The sequence below is a fragment of the Rutidosis leptorrhynchoides genome, chromosome 10 (genome assembly GCF_046630445.1).
Source record: "Rutidosis leptorrhynchoides isolate AG116_Rl617_1_P2 chromosome 10, CSIRO_AGI_Rlap_v1, whole genome shotgun sequence".
NCBI classification, from domain to species: domain Eukaryota; kingdom Viridiplantae; phylum Streptophyta; class Magnoliopsida; order Asterales; family Asteraceae; genus Rutidosis; species Rutidosis leptorrhynchoides.
The window spans coordinates 23152283-23168800 of NC_092342.1; the positions used below are offsets into that span (position 1 = coordinate 23152283).

Here is a 16518-nt window from a genome sequence, read left to right on the forward strand (position 1 = left end):
ATGTTCCTAATATGTTTGGAGATTGGATAGAATGTAAGAGCCGTGTAACATGGCACATGATGATGGTACTGTGAATCATCACATTCCATTAGAAACTCAACATGACTTACTGTAATATAATGAAGTTGATCAAGTTTCATTATATTATACTAATTCATGCATCAGTTTCCAACACTGCTTCAGAACATTCCCATTTTAAACTCGAAGGTTTTAGAACTTAGAAACTATCACAGTTTCTTTTATGTTGTAACGCAGATGTTACGGAGAGATAAATGATCCCAGATAAGAATAGTTGTGAAAATATCTCCAGAAATATGGAGAATATGTATAACGGAAGATATGAAGATATCTTATAATATCTACGATAAGATGATGATGATGAATATCATCTGGAAAGGTTTAGAATAAGGAGTAGGGTTCTTACTAACAGTTTCAGCAGGCACTGAATCGTTTGGATTCTTTGAAAGCGGATTCAGTTCTTGTAATTTATCCACACCTTCCTTCATACTTTGCTCAATCCGTTTTCCAGTTCCAAACCTCCTCTTTTTCTGAGCTTTATCAATACATTATACTTTATCGTCAACATTTGACTACTAAATTCATTTACAGTTTTTGCTGCTTCATCAGCATTTCAAGAACTACTTCATAGTTCAGGGTGTTTTTCAGAAACTTCACATTCGGAATATGAAATTCTTAGAGATAGATGTTATAAGTATAACTGGAGAGGTTCTGCGAATTTTCAAAATACTGATTGCGGGTTCCGCCAAAGAGATAACGAGCTGCTGGTACATTTGTTGATGATGTCGCAGAATATGAAAGGTTCTCCGGTAACGATGGCGAAAGGATAACGTATATGTCGAGGTTATAATAAGACTAGTCTTGCTGAGAAATCGAGGTTAACTTGCTGAAGCTGTGACAAAATTGGTGACTTTGAAAAGGAATCGTAAGGTTGTTTTTGCTAATGAATGGTAAAGGATTCAACACGGGTACGTGTTAAACTAGGAATTTAGGTTCGAGAGTTTTTCAGATGCATAAATCTTTTCCTCCGTAGATGAAGTGCAGCTGGTTCATCTTCCCGATCGAGGTGTTTCCAAAAATCATGAAAGATTTGAATGCGGAGTATAATTGTCGAAGTACAAATGAGGTTTAGGATGAAATCAAGTGGCAAACTTGAAGAATTGTTTAGTTTCATATATTATAATCAACATTTTAATTCATTTTAATTGTCCAAGGTTAGCAGTCCAATAGTCTGATTGTCCAATAGTCCAATAATTTCATATATACATTAAATATATAATATTTGAATTAATTAATACGTATCGTGACCCGTGTACCGGTCTCAGTGTCGATCACAACTCAAACCATATATATATTTTGGAATCAACTCCGACCCTGTATAGCCAACTCCCATCTTCACATATAGAGTGTCTATGGTTGTTCCGAAATATATATATAGATGGGTCGATATGATAAGTCGAAACCTTGCATACGTGTCCCGTTATTTATAGTGCGTAAAATATATATCATGACCCATTATACAACGTGTTGTCTCAGAATTAATCTGACGTATTGTTGTACATGTGTCCCGACGGTATGTAAAGTGCAGAAATTAAATAACAATAAATAAAATTGCGAGAATGTAAATTGCGATAAATTAAATGTTAGCTGGGAACAGTTAGCTAGGAACAGTTAGCGTGGAATCTTAACAGAATTTCAATTAGTTAATTCGTTTGTTTCTAACAAATTTTATTATATCCAATGTTTTCTTCATTATGCCATTTGTTGGATTCTGATAAGTCAAAATTCAAATATGAAATTTGAATGGAAATGGTTATTCGGTAGTGAACGGATATGTATAACAGTGGTTGTAAGTAGGATAGTAAATGATCGTTGAATCAGATTCGAATAATGTACAGTGTAACTTATTAATGTGAAACTAGAAATATTCCTCGGGTACTACCTACCCGTTAAAATATTTTCATCATTAACAGTTTGTACGAAAGAATTTTTAATTACAATCTTCATGAAAATATACTTGCATATATATTTTCTTCAGATGTAATTATGAACTTAATGAGTCAATAGGATATTAAACTCATTTGATTAATCGTTATTACTAGATTCCATGATCTCTAAAACATTAGAGATTTCATAATCACCATGTCGAACGAAGATATCTGAGGTAGAACGTTACGTAAAGTGAAGGTAATCGATGTAAAACGATATGTAAAACGAAGATTATACTTGAAGTACAGATGATGATATTGAGGCGTGTAATGTTGATATTCGAGGTACAGATTGTGATGTTGAGAGTTACGGCGCGATTATGGTTTAGGGATGATAAGGGTACTGTCGACGTCGATGATGGTGGTACTGATTATGCTGCTGGTGCTGCTGCTGGTGTTCGTAACCTTCGCACCAGGTTCTCCAAAGTCGTCACACGAGCGCGTAGTTCGTTAACTTCTTCTAGTACTACGGGATTATTGTCGGTTGAAGCGAGCGAATGAATATGATTCGAAATATGGGATAGTATGTAATCGTGATGAAATACTCAGAAAAAGGGGAGAGAAAATGGTTTCTCGAACAGGTTCGTCGGTAAGCGCTTCAGGTTGAAATGGGCAATTTGGTGGATGGAAGAGATCTTCGATGCGGTATAATTTTCGGGTATCAGATGATATTCTAGCTATACAGAATATCTATATATATAATACTAAAGATTTCGTAGATTACAGAGGAACCTACGGCATATGTCAGGCAAGTCTACAGATGCGCTAAGATATGAATTTTGTCCATACACTATCGATGCAATAAATGCAGTAAGACGTGTCTAGACTTATGAATGATAAGCAGGCAATTCCCTAAGGATGATAAGCAGATGATTTCCGACTACATGTGATAAGCAAAACTTTTTGACATGTAGACACGGTCAAAGTCCAGACTCACTAATGTATCCTAACAACTACTAGTTAGACACACTAATGCAAGGCCTGGTTCACTAAGACCATCGCTCTGATACCAACTGAAACGTCCGCAACTAATCCATCCGGACGACGTCTTCAACAGTTGGTCCCATTACGATGATCGACTCCAAGTAATGTCCTTAATATGAGATAATGCACAGCGGAAGACTTAATTCGTACCTGAGAATAAACATGCTTTAAAACGTCAACATAAAGTTGGTGAGATATATAGGTTTGATGCTAGCAGCGTTATAACTATGGACCACAAGATTTCATGTTTATACATAATACACTCATCGTGTATGAAAAGTCGTTGAGCACTTGGTAACCATACTTAACATTTAAATCACAGCAGCATATTCTTAAATAAACCCTACACCGTACCAAGTGTAGTAACGAAACGAAGTACTGTGCAACCGTTAAAAACTGGTCGTCCAGCCCGGTTGGGGTTGTCAGGCCCGATAGATCTATCAACAGGATTCGCGTTTACGCTCCTCACGTAAATATTAGCTACCAAGTATAAAGAAATATGCCATGGTACAACTCAACGTAGATTTATTTTTGATCACTTGTGTCCATATCGTAAATCATTTATAAAAACAGCGCATGTATTCTCAGCCCAAAATATTCAGAGTTTAAAAGGGGACTATATACTCACCTAATGTATTTTGTAGTAAAAATACATATAACATCATTGAACAAGTGTAGGGTTGGCCTCGGATTCACGAACCTATATTATTTGTATATCTATTAATACATATAAACGTGATGGAAACCAATTTATATATATTTAGTTATGTATTGGGATTAATACTTCTATATAATTTTTTTTTAATACATATAATATTTTATAATGCCCATTCGATATATAAGTTAATTATCTTTATATCAATATAACTAATATTTATATTAGTTAAAACGTAGTATTATGTAAAGTTAGTATACTTATGTAATAATTATAAATAGCTCATGTTTTGCCAAAATTTAATAATTGTAATAATAATAGGATAGAGTTAATAATAATAATAATAATAATAATAATAATAATAATAATAATAATAATAATAATAATAATAATAATAATAATAATAATAATAATAATAATAATAATAATAATAATAATAATAATAATAATAATAATAATAAGGAAATAATAAGAATATAATAGCTACCTCATATGTAAGCTTTTCTAAAAAGATTTGTCACAGACGGGACTCGAACCCGAGACCTCTCGATACCCAACATAACACCCTAACCATCACTTCTATCGCGTTTTTTTTTCTGAATTAATCCCGAAATGATGTTATATAATACATGAATCGTCTGTCCTCTTTCCCTTCCTCTAAGATTCGGCCCAACACAAGTAAAGGCTCTCGGCCCAACTTCTTAATCTAAGTAAGCCCACAAATAAAATAAAGTTTACAACCCAATTAACTTGTTTTAACTTGTACGAGAGATTGAGGTGTGGTAGGGACTTCGGTCCAATAATAAAAAAAATAGAACAAGGCCATTGATGATACACTTAGGATTCGTAACTGAAGGAAGACAAAAGTGGTTCTCCACTTGTTAACTTTAACGTTATTTAAATCCCACTTGGCCATAATTATTCGTTCATTGTTGTTGTTGTAATTTCAACAGCTCATCACCAATCATCACGTTTAAAAAAAAAATATGGGAGTCGGTTCCTTCACTGTATTATCGACAAAACAGAAGCAAGAGCAGTAGCAGCGTTCATGAGCAGAAGCGTATAGCAGTAGCAGTAGCGAGTTGCAGTAGCAGTTTGTGGTGTATTCGGTTTTAAACACAAAACAGTAACGAGTAGTAGAAAATCAAATATTTGTAGGGTGGTTTTTGGTGACTGTTTTGGACAGAAAAACAGAAGTAAAGAAGCAGTAGTAACAACGATTTGCAGTGGGTTGATAGGGTTGGTTTGTAATGGTGTTTAAAACAGGAGAAGAAAAAGAATGAGTAGGAATCACAGGATTGGTAGTTGTAAATCGTGATTCATTGTTGGGATTTATGGTGATCTTTGATTGAAACGGGAACATCGAATAACCGTAGCAACCGTTGGTTGTGAGGAGAAACAATGATCACAGCTCGTAACAGTAACCCTAATATGGGTTTGCAGGTTTATTATTTATGGTTGTAAAACAGAAAAACAAAAGAAACTGTAGCAGCAATAATTATCATAATATCGAGAAACTGTAGCAGCAATAATTATCATAATATCGATAGTGTTGATGAGAGTTTCAAGGCTTTCGATGGTTGCTTCGAAAATGGCTTAATGGTAATGTTGGATAGTATGTGCTAACGAGGAGGGTTAAGTGATGGTGGTTTTGGTCGTTCACGAAGGAGAAGAAGGTGGTGATCGGTTAAGTGGATGATGATGATGAGAGTCTTGGTTGCTATTGGGATTCTTGGTGTTATAATCGAAAACGGTTACAACACATAAGAATGAAGATGATGTTTGGTTTCATGGTGAGTAATGAATATGATGATCAAAGATTATGGGTTGTAAGAAGTTATGATGTTCTCGGTGGTGATTGATGGCATGGTGATCAATGAAAGGAACATAAAACTTAAGTATTCGTTTACGGTTGTGATGTTGAGCGATGGTGATGATCATACATGGTGTCGTGATGGTGTAGGTTCAAGAAGTGGCAAGGGTTTATGGTTTGATTTGAGTAGTTTTGTTTAATCACAATTCATGTGATGCAAGAATGATGGTGTTAGTGAAAAAGAATTGGGAATGAATGAATTACAACATGAATTAAACAATTGATTTATAGCCAAAAGTGTTCGACTGTTGGCATCAATTAGAAAAAGAAAACAAACGAATAAAAATAAAATTAAATACAGTAAATCATGACTTTGGAACGGATTCTTGTTTGCAACTGTGATTAGATTCACAAATTAGGGACAGCAACAAATTTGATAAATAGTTTGATAGTTATATCTAACAAATTCGTACAAGCACACAATTTTTGCATATAACTGTACTTATAATTATTTATATATCTGTATATAAATTTATATATATATGTACATAATCAATTACACACAAATTGTTCGTGAATCGTCAGGCATGGTCAAAAGGGTAACTGATTATAGATTTCAAACTTTCTAGACTCAACATTAAAGATTTTGCTTATCGTGTCGGACACATATAAAGATTAAGGTTTAAATTTGGTCGGAAATTTTCGGGTCGTTACACCCGACCCTGTGTTTCCTTTGGAAACCCACCAGACCCAACCTGAAAGAGTCGGATGCTGAAAAATTACCTCCACCGGGTCTCCACACATGTGACAGGCGCAATCATCATCTCACTGCCACAAAAGTTGTAAATTCTTGCCGCGAGTGGGGATTGAACATGCGCCTATTTTAGTTCCAAACTTCCACATGGTGAGTCCCAGCTTCAAAGGTATCGGGTACCACTGAGTTATTGCTACATTGGTTAATCAAATAAAAATTAACCACGCAGGCTTGCATGAGTGATCACCGAGTTGCCCAATGAAGCACACCACCTGGGTTCAATTCCTGGCTATGCCAAATTGTTCAAAAAGGGAGTGTAACTAGAGGATGCGCATAATGCACAATTCACCCGGTACCAGGTCTCGCGCTACCCAAGGTTTTACCTTCTATGGGGAACCAATGTGCTTGTTCATAGGAGGGTTTCTTTGCTTACAAAAAAAAAAAAAAAAAAAAAAAAAGTAAAAATTTCATAAATTGTAACCAAAATGAAAGTTCTAGTCATTAACATCTTAATAAACTTAACAAGTGATCATTCACTAAAATACGATAATAATTATCCAAAAACTCATAAACCTCTGAATTATGTAGTGTGTTTACGATTTCATAAAATCCAACAAAATTGCTTTCTTGCTCCAAGATCGAGTCCTGTGTTCTTAGCTCTACACTTTGAAATGTTACCAAAAACTTCATTATCCACTCCTCTAATGGTTTGAACATTTAAACATAAAACTCATTGATCATGCAAAACATGTGTTTCGATGTATGATTTCGCTAAGCATAAATACCCACCACCAGTAGTCCCAATATCACTGATTTCTCCCGACTTTGGCTCATAAACAACAACTAGCTTTTTATCAATGGTAAATCCAGTTTCAATAATAGGTTCACCGGTTTTCCTAAAGTCATGTACCTTTCCTATTTGTGATTCACAAGGTGTCTTAATAACGAATAGCTTTGTAAACGTGTTTGGAACCCCATGCTCCATCCTCCATACACAATGTTCTTTATGATTTCCATCTTTGGGTTGAAGCACAACAAGAGATGTCCCTAACTTAGATAATTCCAAAAAGCCAACACAACCGTATTCCTCATCCACATATTCTTCTTTTAAACCGTCACAAAGGTCTATTTCTGTAAATTCTTCGGTTGTCAAATCAAATGAGAGTATTAAGTTCTTCTTTTGTTTGGTTTCACCCGTTTCAGTCCTATCAAAGGCATACCAATAGATACACTTATCTACACATACATGGTGCCGTGTCAATTCAATGGATTTACGGGGCACATTCATAGACAAACTCCTCGTGCAAGACCCCGAACTTAAACTAAAAATCTCAACTTGCGGGGTGTGATTATCAATATCTAGCAAATTTGCAATGTAAGTAATTTTGACAAGTTTAGGGACACTTGTACGAGGACAAACCCCAAAACCGACAACACTTTCGAATTCCAGATAATTTCTATTATCATGACCAGGGACAACGACAGGAACCGATTTTTGAATCGTAGGATTCCATAGAACATAAGTTTTAGCTTCATAACCTGTATAATACCAGTAAGTAAATTCACTGAAATCAACGCAAAAGCAGAGCACACCTTGAGAGCTACCCATTATAGTTGTATTCTGACCAAGTAGTTGTGTAACACAAGATGGAAGAATCAGGGGAAACTTGTGTCGGGGAAAACTATCATCATCCACAATTGAAAAATATTTTACATCTTCTTTTTTTCGATAACGGCCATAAGTTAATGAATCAATGTACCTTACAAGTACACGATGCTGCTGCAGCTGATCATTGCTGACGTGGTAATTAGCGATGAATGACTTCCGTGATTTTGAAACTGATCTGAATTGAAGCAATGGTTTGATAGGAAGATTTTTGATGATTTTGATTTGAAACATTATGATATCGTGTTTGATTTTGTGAATGCTAGCTAGGGTTTAAATTAGGGGTTTTTAAAAGCGGAATCAGATAGATATTACGAGCGAGTAATCAGATAGATACCAGTAGGCTTTAAGAACTGGCCCAGTGGGTAATTGAGTATTGACAATAAAATCAGATATATAATAGCACATTAAAAAATTGGCCCACTTTGGTTTTATGTTAGGGTACTAATATGTACACAACTACTTTTTTTCTTTATGCACAACCAAATTAAATTTTTGGACTATAATACCCTTCCTCCTTTATGTACGTATTGCCTTTTTTAAAGTAAATTAAATATTGACATTTAAATTTAGCATAAATTCAACCCAAAATACATAAATTAGTCTAATTGTTATACTATTCTGTAGATTAGCAATTGCAATGGATATACAGCAAGTTAGGATGAACAAAAAAAAAAACATCAGTAAACACACTACACCAAGTAAACACATACATCAAGTTATATATACACATACCAAAAGACGTCAGTAAACACATATATCAAGTTTTATGAGCAGTTTTATGACTATCGCCATTTAATTACAAAAGATAATCTAGTTCCAAAGTACCAAAAGATAATCATTCTCAAAGTACCAAAATTCTAAATAGTTGATGTATCTTCAGAGTAGATAATCTAGTTTCATATAAGACTATCAAACGTGTAACTTCCAAATTCGGGATAAAGATTCAAATCGATGATACTGTTTTCATGATGGATATGGCTAACCTCGTCTCCCACTTCATTGCTTCCTTGGAATAGATAAGTAGAACAAGAAGGATTTTGTGATTGTGACGATTTAACATACTCAAATCTTGAAGGACCTCTTGTTGTAGAAGTTATCCCCTTTACCTTTCTCTTTTTAGATTTCGGAGGTCTACCTTTTGGTCGCTTAATCACCGGCTCAAAGTATATATCCGATTCGTTGACATGTTTATTAATAATTGAAGTGACGATTTCCTTCTTGTTTAGTTGCCAAACTTGATACTTTGAATACAACTCATCAAGCAAGTTTTGAAATCTTTTAGCTTCATCATTATCATTTTGTGGGTCATCTTCAAATTGAGGGAAGATCTATCAATCCTCCATTGGGGATGAATAAGCTCTAGCGGGATTGTCTTTTCTCTATAACTCTCCATCTTGTGAGCACATGGAGGACCCATAGTAGCCATAAAATTACCAATGCAAGGAGTCATTGTACCTAAAAAAGACATACATAATAGAAGTTAAATCATCCTAAATTATAAAACAATGCAAAACATAGTATGTATATCCGCATATTACCTTTTTCCGCTTTCACCAACTGTTCAGATACTTTCTTAAGAGCAAACTGAGATACATGGTACAAAAGATCTTTATACACGGGGTTATTGCAATAATGAGGAACTTGTATCTTCTCGCTTACAAGTTTTACTTTAATCTCGTTAAATTCATGCTCAACCGCAAGACAAATTTTTTCCTTCACTTCTTTAAAACCACCAGTAGAATTTTGTAGAAACATCTTGAGTTTTTTGTAGTCCAAAAATTTAATTTGGTTGTGTATGAAGAAAAAAAGGTTGTGTACATATCACTACCCTTTATGTTAAACTCCGGATGTATACACTTGATCAACCAACATATAATTTTTCGCCCATAAAAAAAACAATTTGAAAGAACCTTCTCAAATCGTAAATAAATATTTTGCGATTTGCGTGGTTTTGCAAATAGTATTTTCGTCTTTCAGTCGTTTGATTTGGAGTCGCAAACGACTTGCTGTTTTGCGGATGATCATAAGGTTTTTCTTATCAGATTTCGGATAAAGTTTTCCAAGATTTTCTATATTTTTTCGGATAATGTGTTGAAACTATACCAATAACCAAAAGCAACCATAGTATATACATTTTTATTTGAACTCATTGAAGAAAATAGCCAGACAAGAAAAGAAAAAAAAAAGAGAGAGAGAGAGAGAGAGACTACCATAGATCATAATCGCCTTTTGACCCGAAGTAAGCTTTTTCCCAACAAACCCGAATTACTGATTCTGAGCATATATGTTCATGCATATTTTTTCCAAGGGAAAACCTACACACGAACAGCAATGCGAAAGGGTTTTTTTTAGGCGTCAACGTCGTTGATCTCCGGTCCGGTTACCGTGAATAACCCGTACCCGAGATGATGATCTCGGGAGGGTGGCCAACGAATTGCCCGCCGGTTGATAGTCGGACCCTATCGACGGCAAAGGGAGAAAAAACCCTACAAGACCCGTAGATAAAAACCCTAGAGTTGCGATCGTGAAGACGATCGTGGAGAAGATCCGGCGATAACTGCCGTTTGCGTTGCGGACTTGCGGTGGCGGCGTTGCGGTGTGATCGAATGATCATATGAGGTGGTGCTTTCATTGAGAGAGTAAGAGTTGTATGCGATTGGGAGATTGTCAACATGATGTAGGTTTTGCCCCATATTTATAGATGGGAATTAGGTTTAATTGACTTGGGGCCCAAGTTAATTGTGTAGACCCTAATTGGGCTAAACCCTACGTCATCAAGTCCCCCAAGTTCGGTATGATATTTTTGTCAAGTATCGTATCGAACTTCTCATTATGCTGCGGAAAATAAGTTCACATGAGCCTACGCAAACAACTGTGCGTAAACCCGTGAACAGATGCGCAAAGAACCGCACGCAGAGTGCGCAGGGAAACCGCGTGAACTACCATGCGTAAAACCGCATGAAAATTGCGTCTAAAGTCGCGGACAACTGTGCGCAAAGTGTGCGTAACCTGGACAAAAGCGCGTGGACAGTTGCGCAAGCGCGCGAACATCTGTGCTAAATATTCATGTACTTAAACCGCATATAACGAATTAAAAGCTCAATAAGAAAAGACAAACCTTCTCAAATCGAACGATAGACGGTAGAAACACGAGACATAATGCATCGTGTCCCACGGATGGCGCCAAATGTTCATGCATATTTTTTCCAAGGGAAAACCTACACACGAACAGCAATGCGAAAGGGTTTTTTTTAGGCGTCAACGTCGTTGATCTCCGGTCCGGTTACCGTGAATAACCCGTACCCGAGATGATGATCTCGGGAGGGTGGCCAACGAATTGCCCGCCGGTCGATAGTCGGACCCTATCGACGGCAAAGGGAGAAAAAACCCTACAAGACCCGTAGGTAAAAACCCTAGAGTTGCGATCGTGAAGACGATCGTGGAGAAGATCCGGCGATAACTGCCGTTTGCATTGCGGACTTGCGGTGGCGGCGTTGCGGTGTGATCGAATGATCGTATGAGGTGGTGCTTTCATTGAGAGAGTAAGAGTTGTATGCGATTGGGAGATTGTCAACATGATGTAGGTTTTGCCCCATATTTATAGATGGGAATTAGGTTTAATTGACTTGGGGCCCAAGTTAATTGTGTAGACCCTAATTGGGCTAAACCCTACGTCATCAGTAAGCTTTTTCCCAACAAACCCGAATTACTGATTCTGAGCATATACAACAATAATATGAGTGTAGCACTGGTAATTCAAAACACTGACTTATCGCTTGATCTTGCTTGAGTTTGTAAGAACTTAACTTAGTTTCTTATCGAAATTGTAAGTCAAATTTTATAGTTTACAACAATTTTTAGTTTGCACACCACAATGAAAATGAAACATGAAAATCTTATTTGGTGAAAAACTCATTCTTTTCACTTGCATCACAAACACCACACTTCGTGAATCAATCAATTTCTTACTCATATCAAAAATTAATTTCTAACTCAAGCCCGCATTTATTTGTGTCCAAAGTTGATAAAAATGGATTATATTACCAAATTTTCCAACAATAACACCACCCATATATGACGACATAAAGTTATAAATTGAATACTACTATATAGGTACACAAACCACAATATATAGAGGGCTAAATTATTGGGAACACGTCGTCTACTCTTATTAGAGACAACCAGAGAACAAAAACGAGCCTCAAACCCGGTGCTTAGTATATTACTCATTATCAGTCCACGCATTGTGATTTTTTACAGCCTGTGACACTTTCAGCTGCTAATACAAGGACTATATTCAGATCCATGAAAATTCGGTGACCAATTTTTGAGGTTTCTTTTGATGATCCGTAAATATAAAATATGTTTATACATATCAATCCAGTAATAATAAGTTTTTGATTCTCAAATACAAAAACACGATACGAAAAGAAAAGGTGCCTCTTCACTACACAATAAATGTGACAATGTGTCTTATATGCTGATTGTACGAAACTAAAAGAGTAAAACTTGCATAAATGGTAAACAAAATGAAAAATCTGGTCATTGACATCTGAATACACACAGAGTACTTGCAACTTAACATAAAAAAGCTCACACGAATGCGATATTCATCATCCAAAAACTTAGGAACATCTAATATGTAGTGTATATACCTTTCACTAAATCCAACTAAATTGCCTATAATTGTAGTTCAATCCACATACCTTGCTTACTTGCTCCAACAGTTAGGCATGCGTTCTTAGCTCTGCACTTTAGAATGTTACTAATAACTTTATTCTCCACCTCGGTGATCAAGCAAAACTAGTGTTTCAGTGTATGATTTCGCTAAGCAAAAATACCCAGCACTAGTAGTAATCCCAATATCACTGATTTCTCCCGACTTAGGTTCATAAACAACTGTATTTCGTATATATTTTTTATCAATAAACATTCTAGTTGCAATAATAGGTTCACCGGTTTTCCTAAAGTCATCTACCCTATGTAATCGTAATGATTCAATTGGTGACTTAATAACGAATAGCTTTGTAAACGAGTTTGGAATCCCATGCTCCATCCTCCATATAGAAATTTCTTTATACCATCCATCTTTGGGTTCAAGCACAACAAGAGATGTCCCTAACTTAGATATACTCAAAAAGCAGCAACAACCGTATGCATGACCCTCATATTCTTCTTTTAAACCGTCACAAAGGTCTACTTCTTTAAATTCTTCAGTTGTCATATCAAATGAGAGTATCAAGTTCTTCTTTCGTTTGGTTTCACCCGTAACAGTCCTATCAAAGGCATACCAATAAATGTACTTATCTACACATACATGGCGCAGTGTCAATTCAATGGATATGGATTTACGAGGCACATTCATAGACAAACTCCTCCTCCAAGACCCCGAACTTAAACTAAAAATGTCAACTTCGGGGGTGTGATTTTCAATATATTTCAAACATGAAATAAAAGTGATTTTGACAAGTTTAGGGACACTAGTACGAGGACAGACCCCAAAACCAACAACGCTTTTGAACTTCATATAGTTTTCGACACCGGGGACAATGACAGGAACCGATTTTTGAATCATAGGATTCCATAGAACAAATGTTTTCTCTTTATAGAATGAATAATACCGGTAAGTAAAATCAACGAAATTGACGCACAAGCAGAGCACACCTTGAGAGCTACCTAATATACTTGGATTCTGACCAAGTAGTTGTTTAGCACAAGATGGAACAATTAGGGGAAACTTGTGTTGGGGAAAACTATCATCATCCACAATTGAAACATATTTTACATCTTCTACTTTTGGATAATGGTTGTAAGTTGGTGAATCAGCGTAACTTACAAGTACACGATGCTGCATGCGATCATTGTTGAAGGGGTAATTAGCAATGAACTCGGAGCTATCGATTACTGACTTCCATGATTATTTTGAAACTGATCTGAATTGAACCAGCGGTTTAATAGAAAGCTTTTTGATGATTTCGATTTGGATATCGAAAGGTAAGCATTCAGTCATTATGTTTTTTTGTTCGATTGTGTGTTTGATTTTGGGAAGGTTAGGGTTTGAATTAGAGTTTGAAGATAGCGGAATCAGATACTAATAGAGCGACTACTAGAAGAACCGACCGTGAAGAATTGGCCCACTGGGTTTTATGCTAGATCAGATGTATGTATGAATATGGGCTACGTTTTAAAAGTTGGAAAAATTTAGTTTGGTTTTGTTATTCAAATTTAGTTATCTAAAATTGAATGATAATTGCTAAACAATTATATATTAAAGTACTGTAAATAGTAACAATATTGATAAATTGTACGTAATTGATAATAACAATTTAAAAGACGAAAATACTTTGTCAATAAAATGTTGACATGAACAGTAAATTCATGTGTTCTATTGATATAATTGTAATAATATCTTTATAAAATGAAGCATATGTACTGGATTGATTTACAATTTTTAGATTGAATGATTGATATGGATTATTTGAACGCATGTGCACATAGGGCTAGTAAAAATGATGGGGATGGAAAGAAAAAAAAAAAACTAACGACCTTTGCATATTGATTGGAATTAATATACAGGGAATGAATAAGATGTGTTCTCTGTCTGATGTGATTTTAAAGAACTTGAACAAAATTAGTGAACAAATGTAAACCTAAATAATAAATTAAAGTTTATGGAGAAAGATAATAAAAAGAATTAAAGTAGTTAATGATAATGCAAACTAATGTTGATGCCCCAATTACTAAAGGAAAATCGGTCAAAATATCCCAATTTCTCAAACTGCTTAACGCTATGCTTTTAAATTACGGTAATTGCAAAATTGCCCTCTAATCACGCACCACGCTTGATGCGTGATGCGTGATCAACGAGCGGCACTATTATATCACCTAACGCACATCACACATTGAGAACCACACACAATGTGTGTTGTGTCGTGCGTGCTGCACGTTGGACAAGATAAGATAAGGATATTGATGATAAGATTCCTCACAATTTTTCGATTATGATGATCTTAAAAAGAAAAATTGAGGTCCCGAATCAGTTTTGCTTTGTGATAAGATTCCTCACAATTTTTCGATTATGAAGATCTTAAAAAGCAAAACTGAGGTCCCGAATCAGTTTTGCTTTGTTTTCTGATTATTTCGTCGACTATCAACACGTTAAAAGCCAAAGTCGGGTATTGAATGTATCATCAATCTCACTTACTATTCTCACATGACTGCATGAATACCACCATCCCCACCACCAGACATTCTCATCACCACCATAAAAATACATATTTCACTATACCACCATCACTACCGCCACCACCAACGGCATCATCATCACCACCACCACACCAATAACCACCATCGTTATCGCCATTACTACACACTTCACTACCATCACCACCACCACACCAATAACCACCATCACAAAGGTCTATCTCTGTAAATTCTTCAGTTTTCATATCAAATGAGAGTCTTAAGTTCTTTCGTTTGGTTTCACCCGTAAAAGTCCTATCAAAGGCATACCAATAGATACACTTATCCACACATACATGGTTTGATTAGGGTTTTTGAATAGCGGAATAAGTTATTACGAGCGAGTAAGACCATTATGATTACATAAATAGATAAAATTACTATTAAATAATTGAAAACTACAAGTGTGCCCGTTCGTAGTAGGGGTTCCTCGTAAAAAAAAAAAAATAAAAAATAAATTACAAAGTGATCAATTAAGTTATAATGCAACTTGAGAGAATCTCAATCGATAAATTAATCAGAGTTGTATCCTCATCACTGTTGTTGTGAGGAAGGTGAGAAGGTCGTCAAAGATATGCTTTGAATACAATTCAATTCGTTCATAGCGTACCACAACTTTCCAGACTATTTCATGCCATTTTTTCGTTTTTAAGAAAAACGAGTTCTCTTCTTCCCAGTCTTCATCATAATATGTAAACTCAGATGCCTCGAGATCAAGTTGTTGTCTTAATAAATCGAACAAATGCGCTAAATTAAAGCCGGTAACGTCAACATCTTCTAACGTTTTTTTAATCATCGTGGTACTGTTGCATGTCTTCGCTAAAACATTCACCCGAATGAACATCGAATGTAACGAAACACGGAGTCATGACGAAGTTGGATGAAATTGAATTGGTTAAATGATAGTGAAATGGTAGTGAAGAGATGAGAGTTGAAATTAAAAAAATAATAATAAAAAAATAAAATTAAAAAAGTGAGAGAAAAGATGGATGAGATTGTGTAAAAATTGTGTTTAAGTGAAGTGTATTTATAGATGAAATTTTATAACTTTATTTTTATTAATTATATATTAATTTTTATTAAAAGTATCTGTTTCATTTTGAATTCCAAGCGCATGGTCGAGTGACATGGGAGACGAATATAAAATGGTTACGTTACTAGGTAGCCCAACACGCAGTCTTCTTCTCCGTGCCACCCACTCCGTGCCACCCACCAGCACACCGACATCATCCACCCACCAGCACGCCACGCTAGAGGCATGCCGCCGCCATGCTAGTTAAAAAAACCCAGTAAGCATGCGCGACAAAGATGGTCTAGCTAAGAATCAATATTCCCTTGTTAAAATGACGATATATTAAATTAGAAATTAAACATATGAAAAGGAAAAGAAATCCC

The 16518-nt window shown here is 35.5% G+C and overlaps 2 protein-coding genes across 2 annotated transcripts; both read right to left on the reverse strand.

The window, feature by feature from the left end:
* Positions 1-6942: 6942 nt before the first annotated feature.
* On the reverse strand, positions 6943-8112 carry LOC139870104 (uncharacterized). The gene has a single exon (XM_071857956.1). It carries the CDS (start codon positions 8110-8112, stop codon positions 6943-6945), a length of 1170 nt encoding a protein of 389 aa, XP_071714057.1.
* A 4543-nt stretch (positions 8113-12655) lies between these two features.
* On the reverse strand, positions 12656-13735 carry LOC139870105 (uncharacterized). Its single transcript, XM_071857957.1, has one exon. It carries the CDS (start codon positions 13733-13735, stop codon positions 12656-12658), a length of 1080 nt encoding a protein of 359 aa, XP_071714058.1.
* Positions 13736-16518: the final 2783 nt, after the last annotated feature.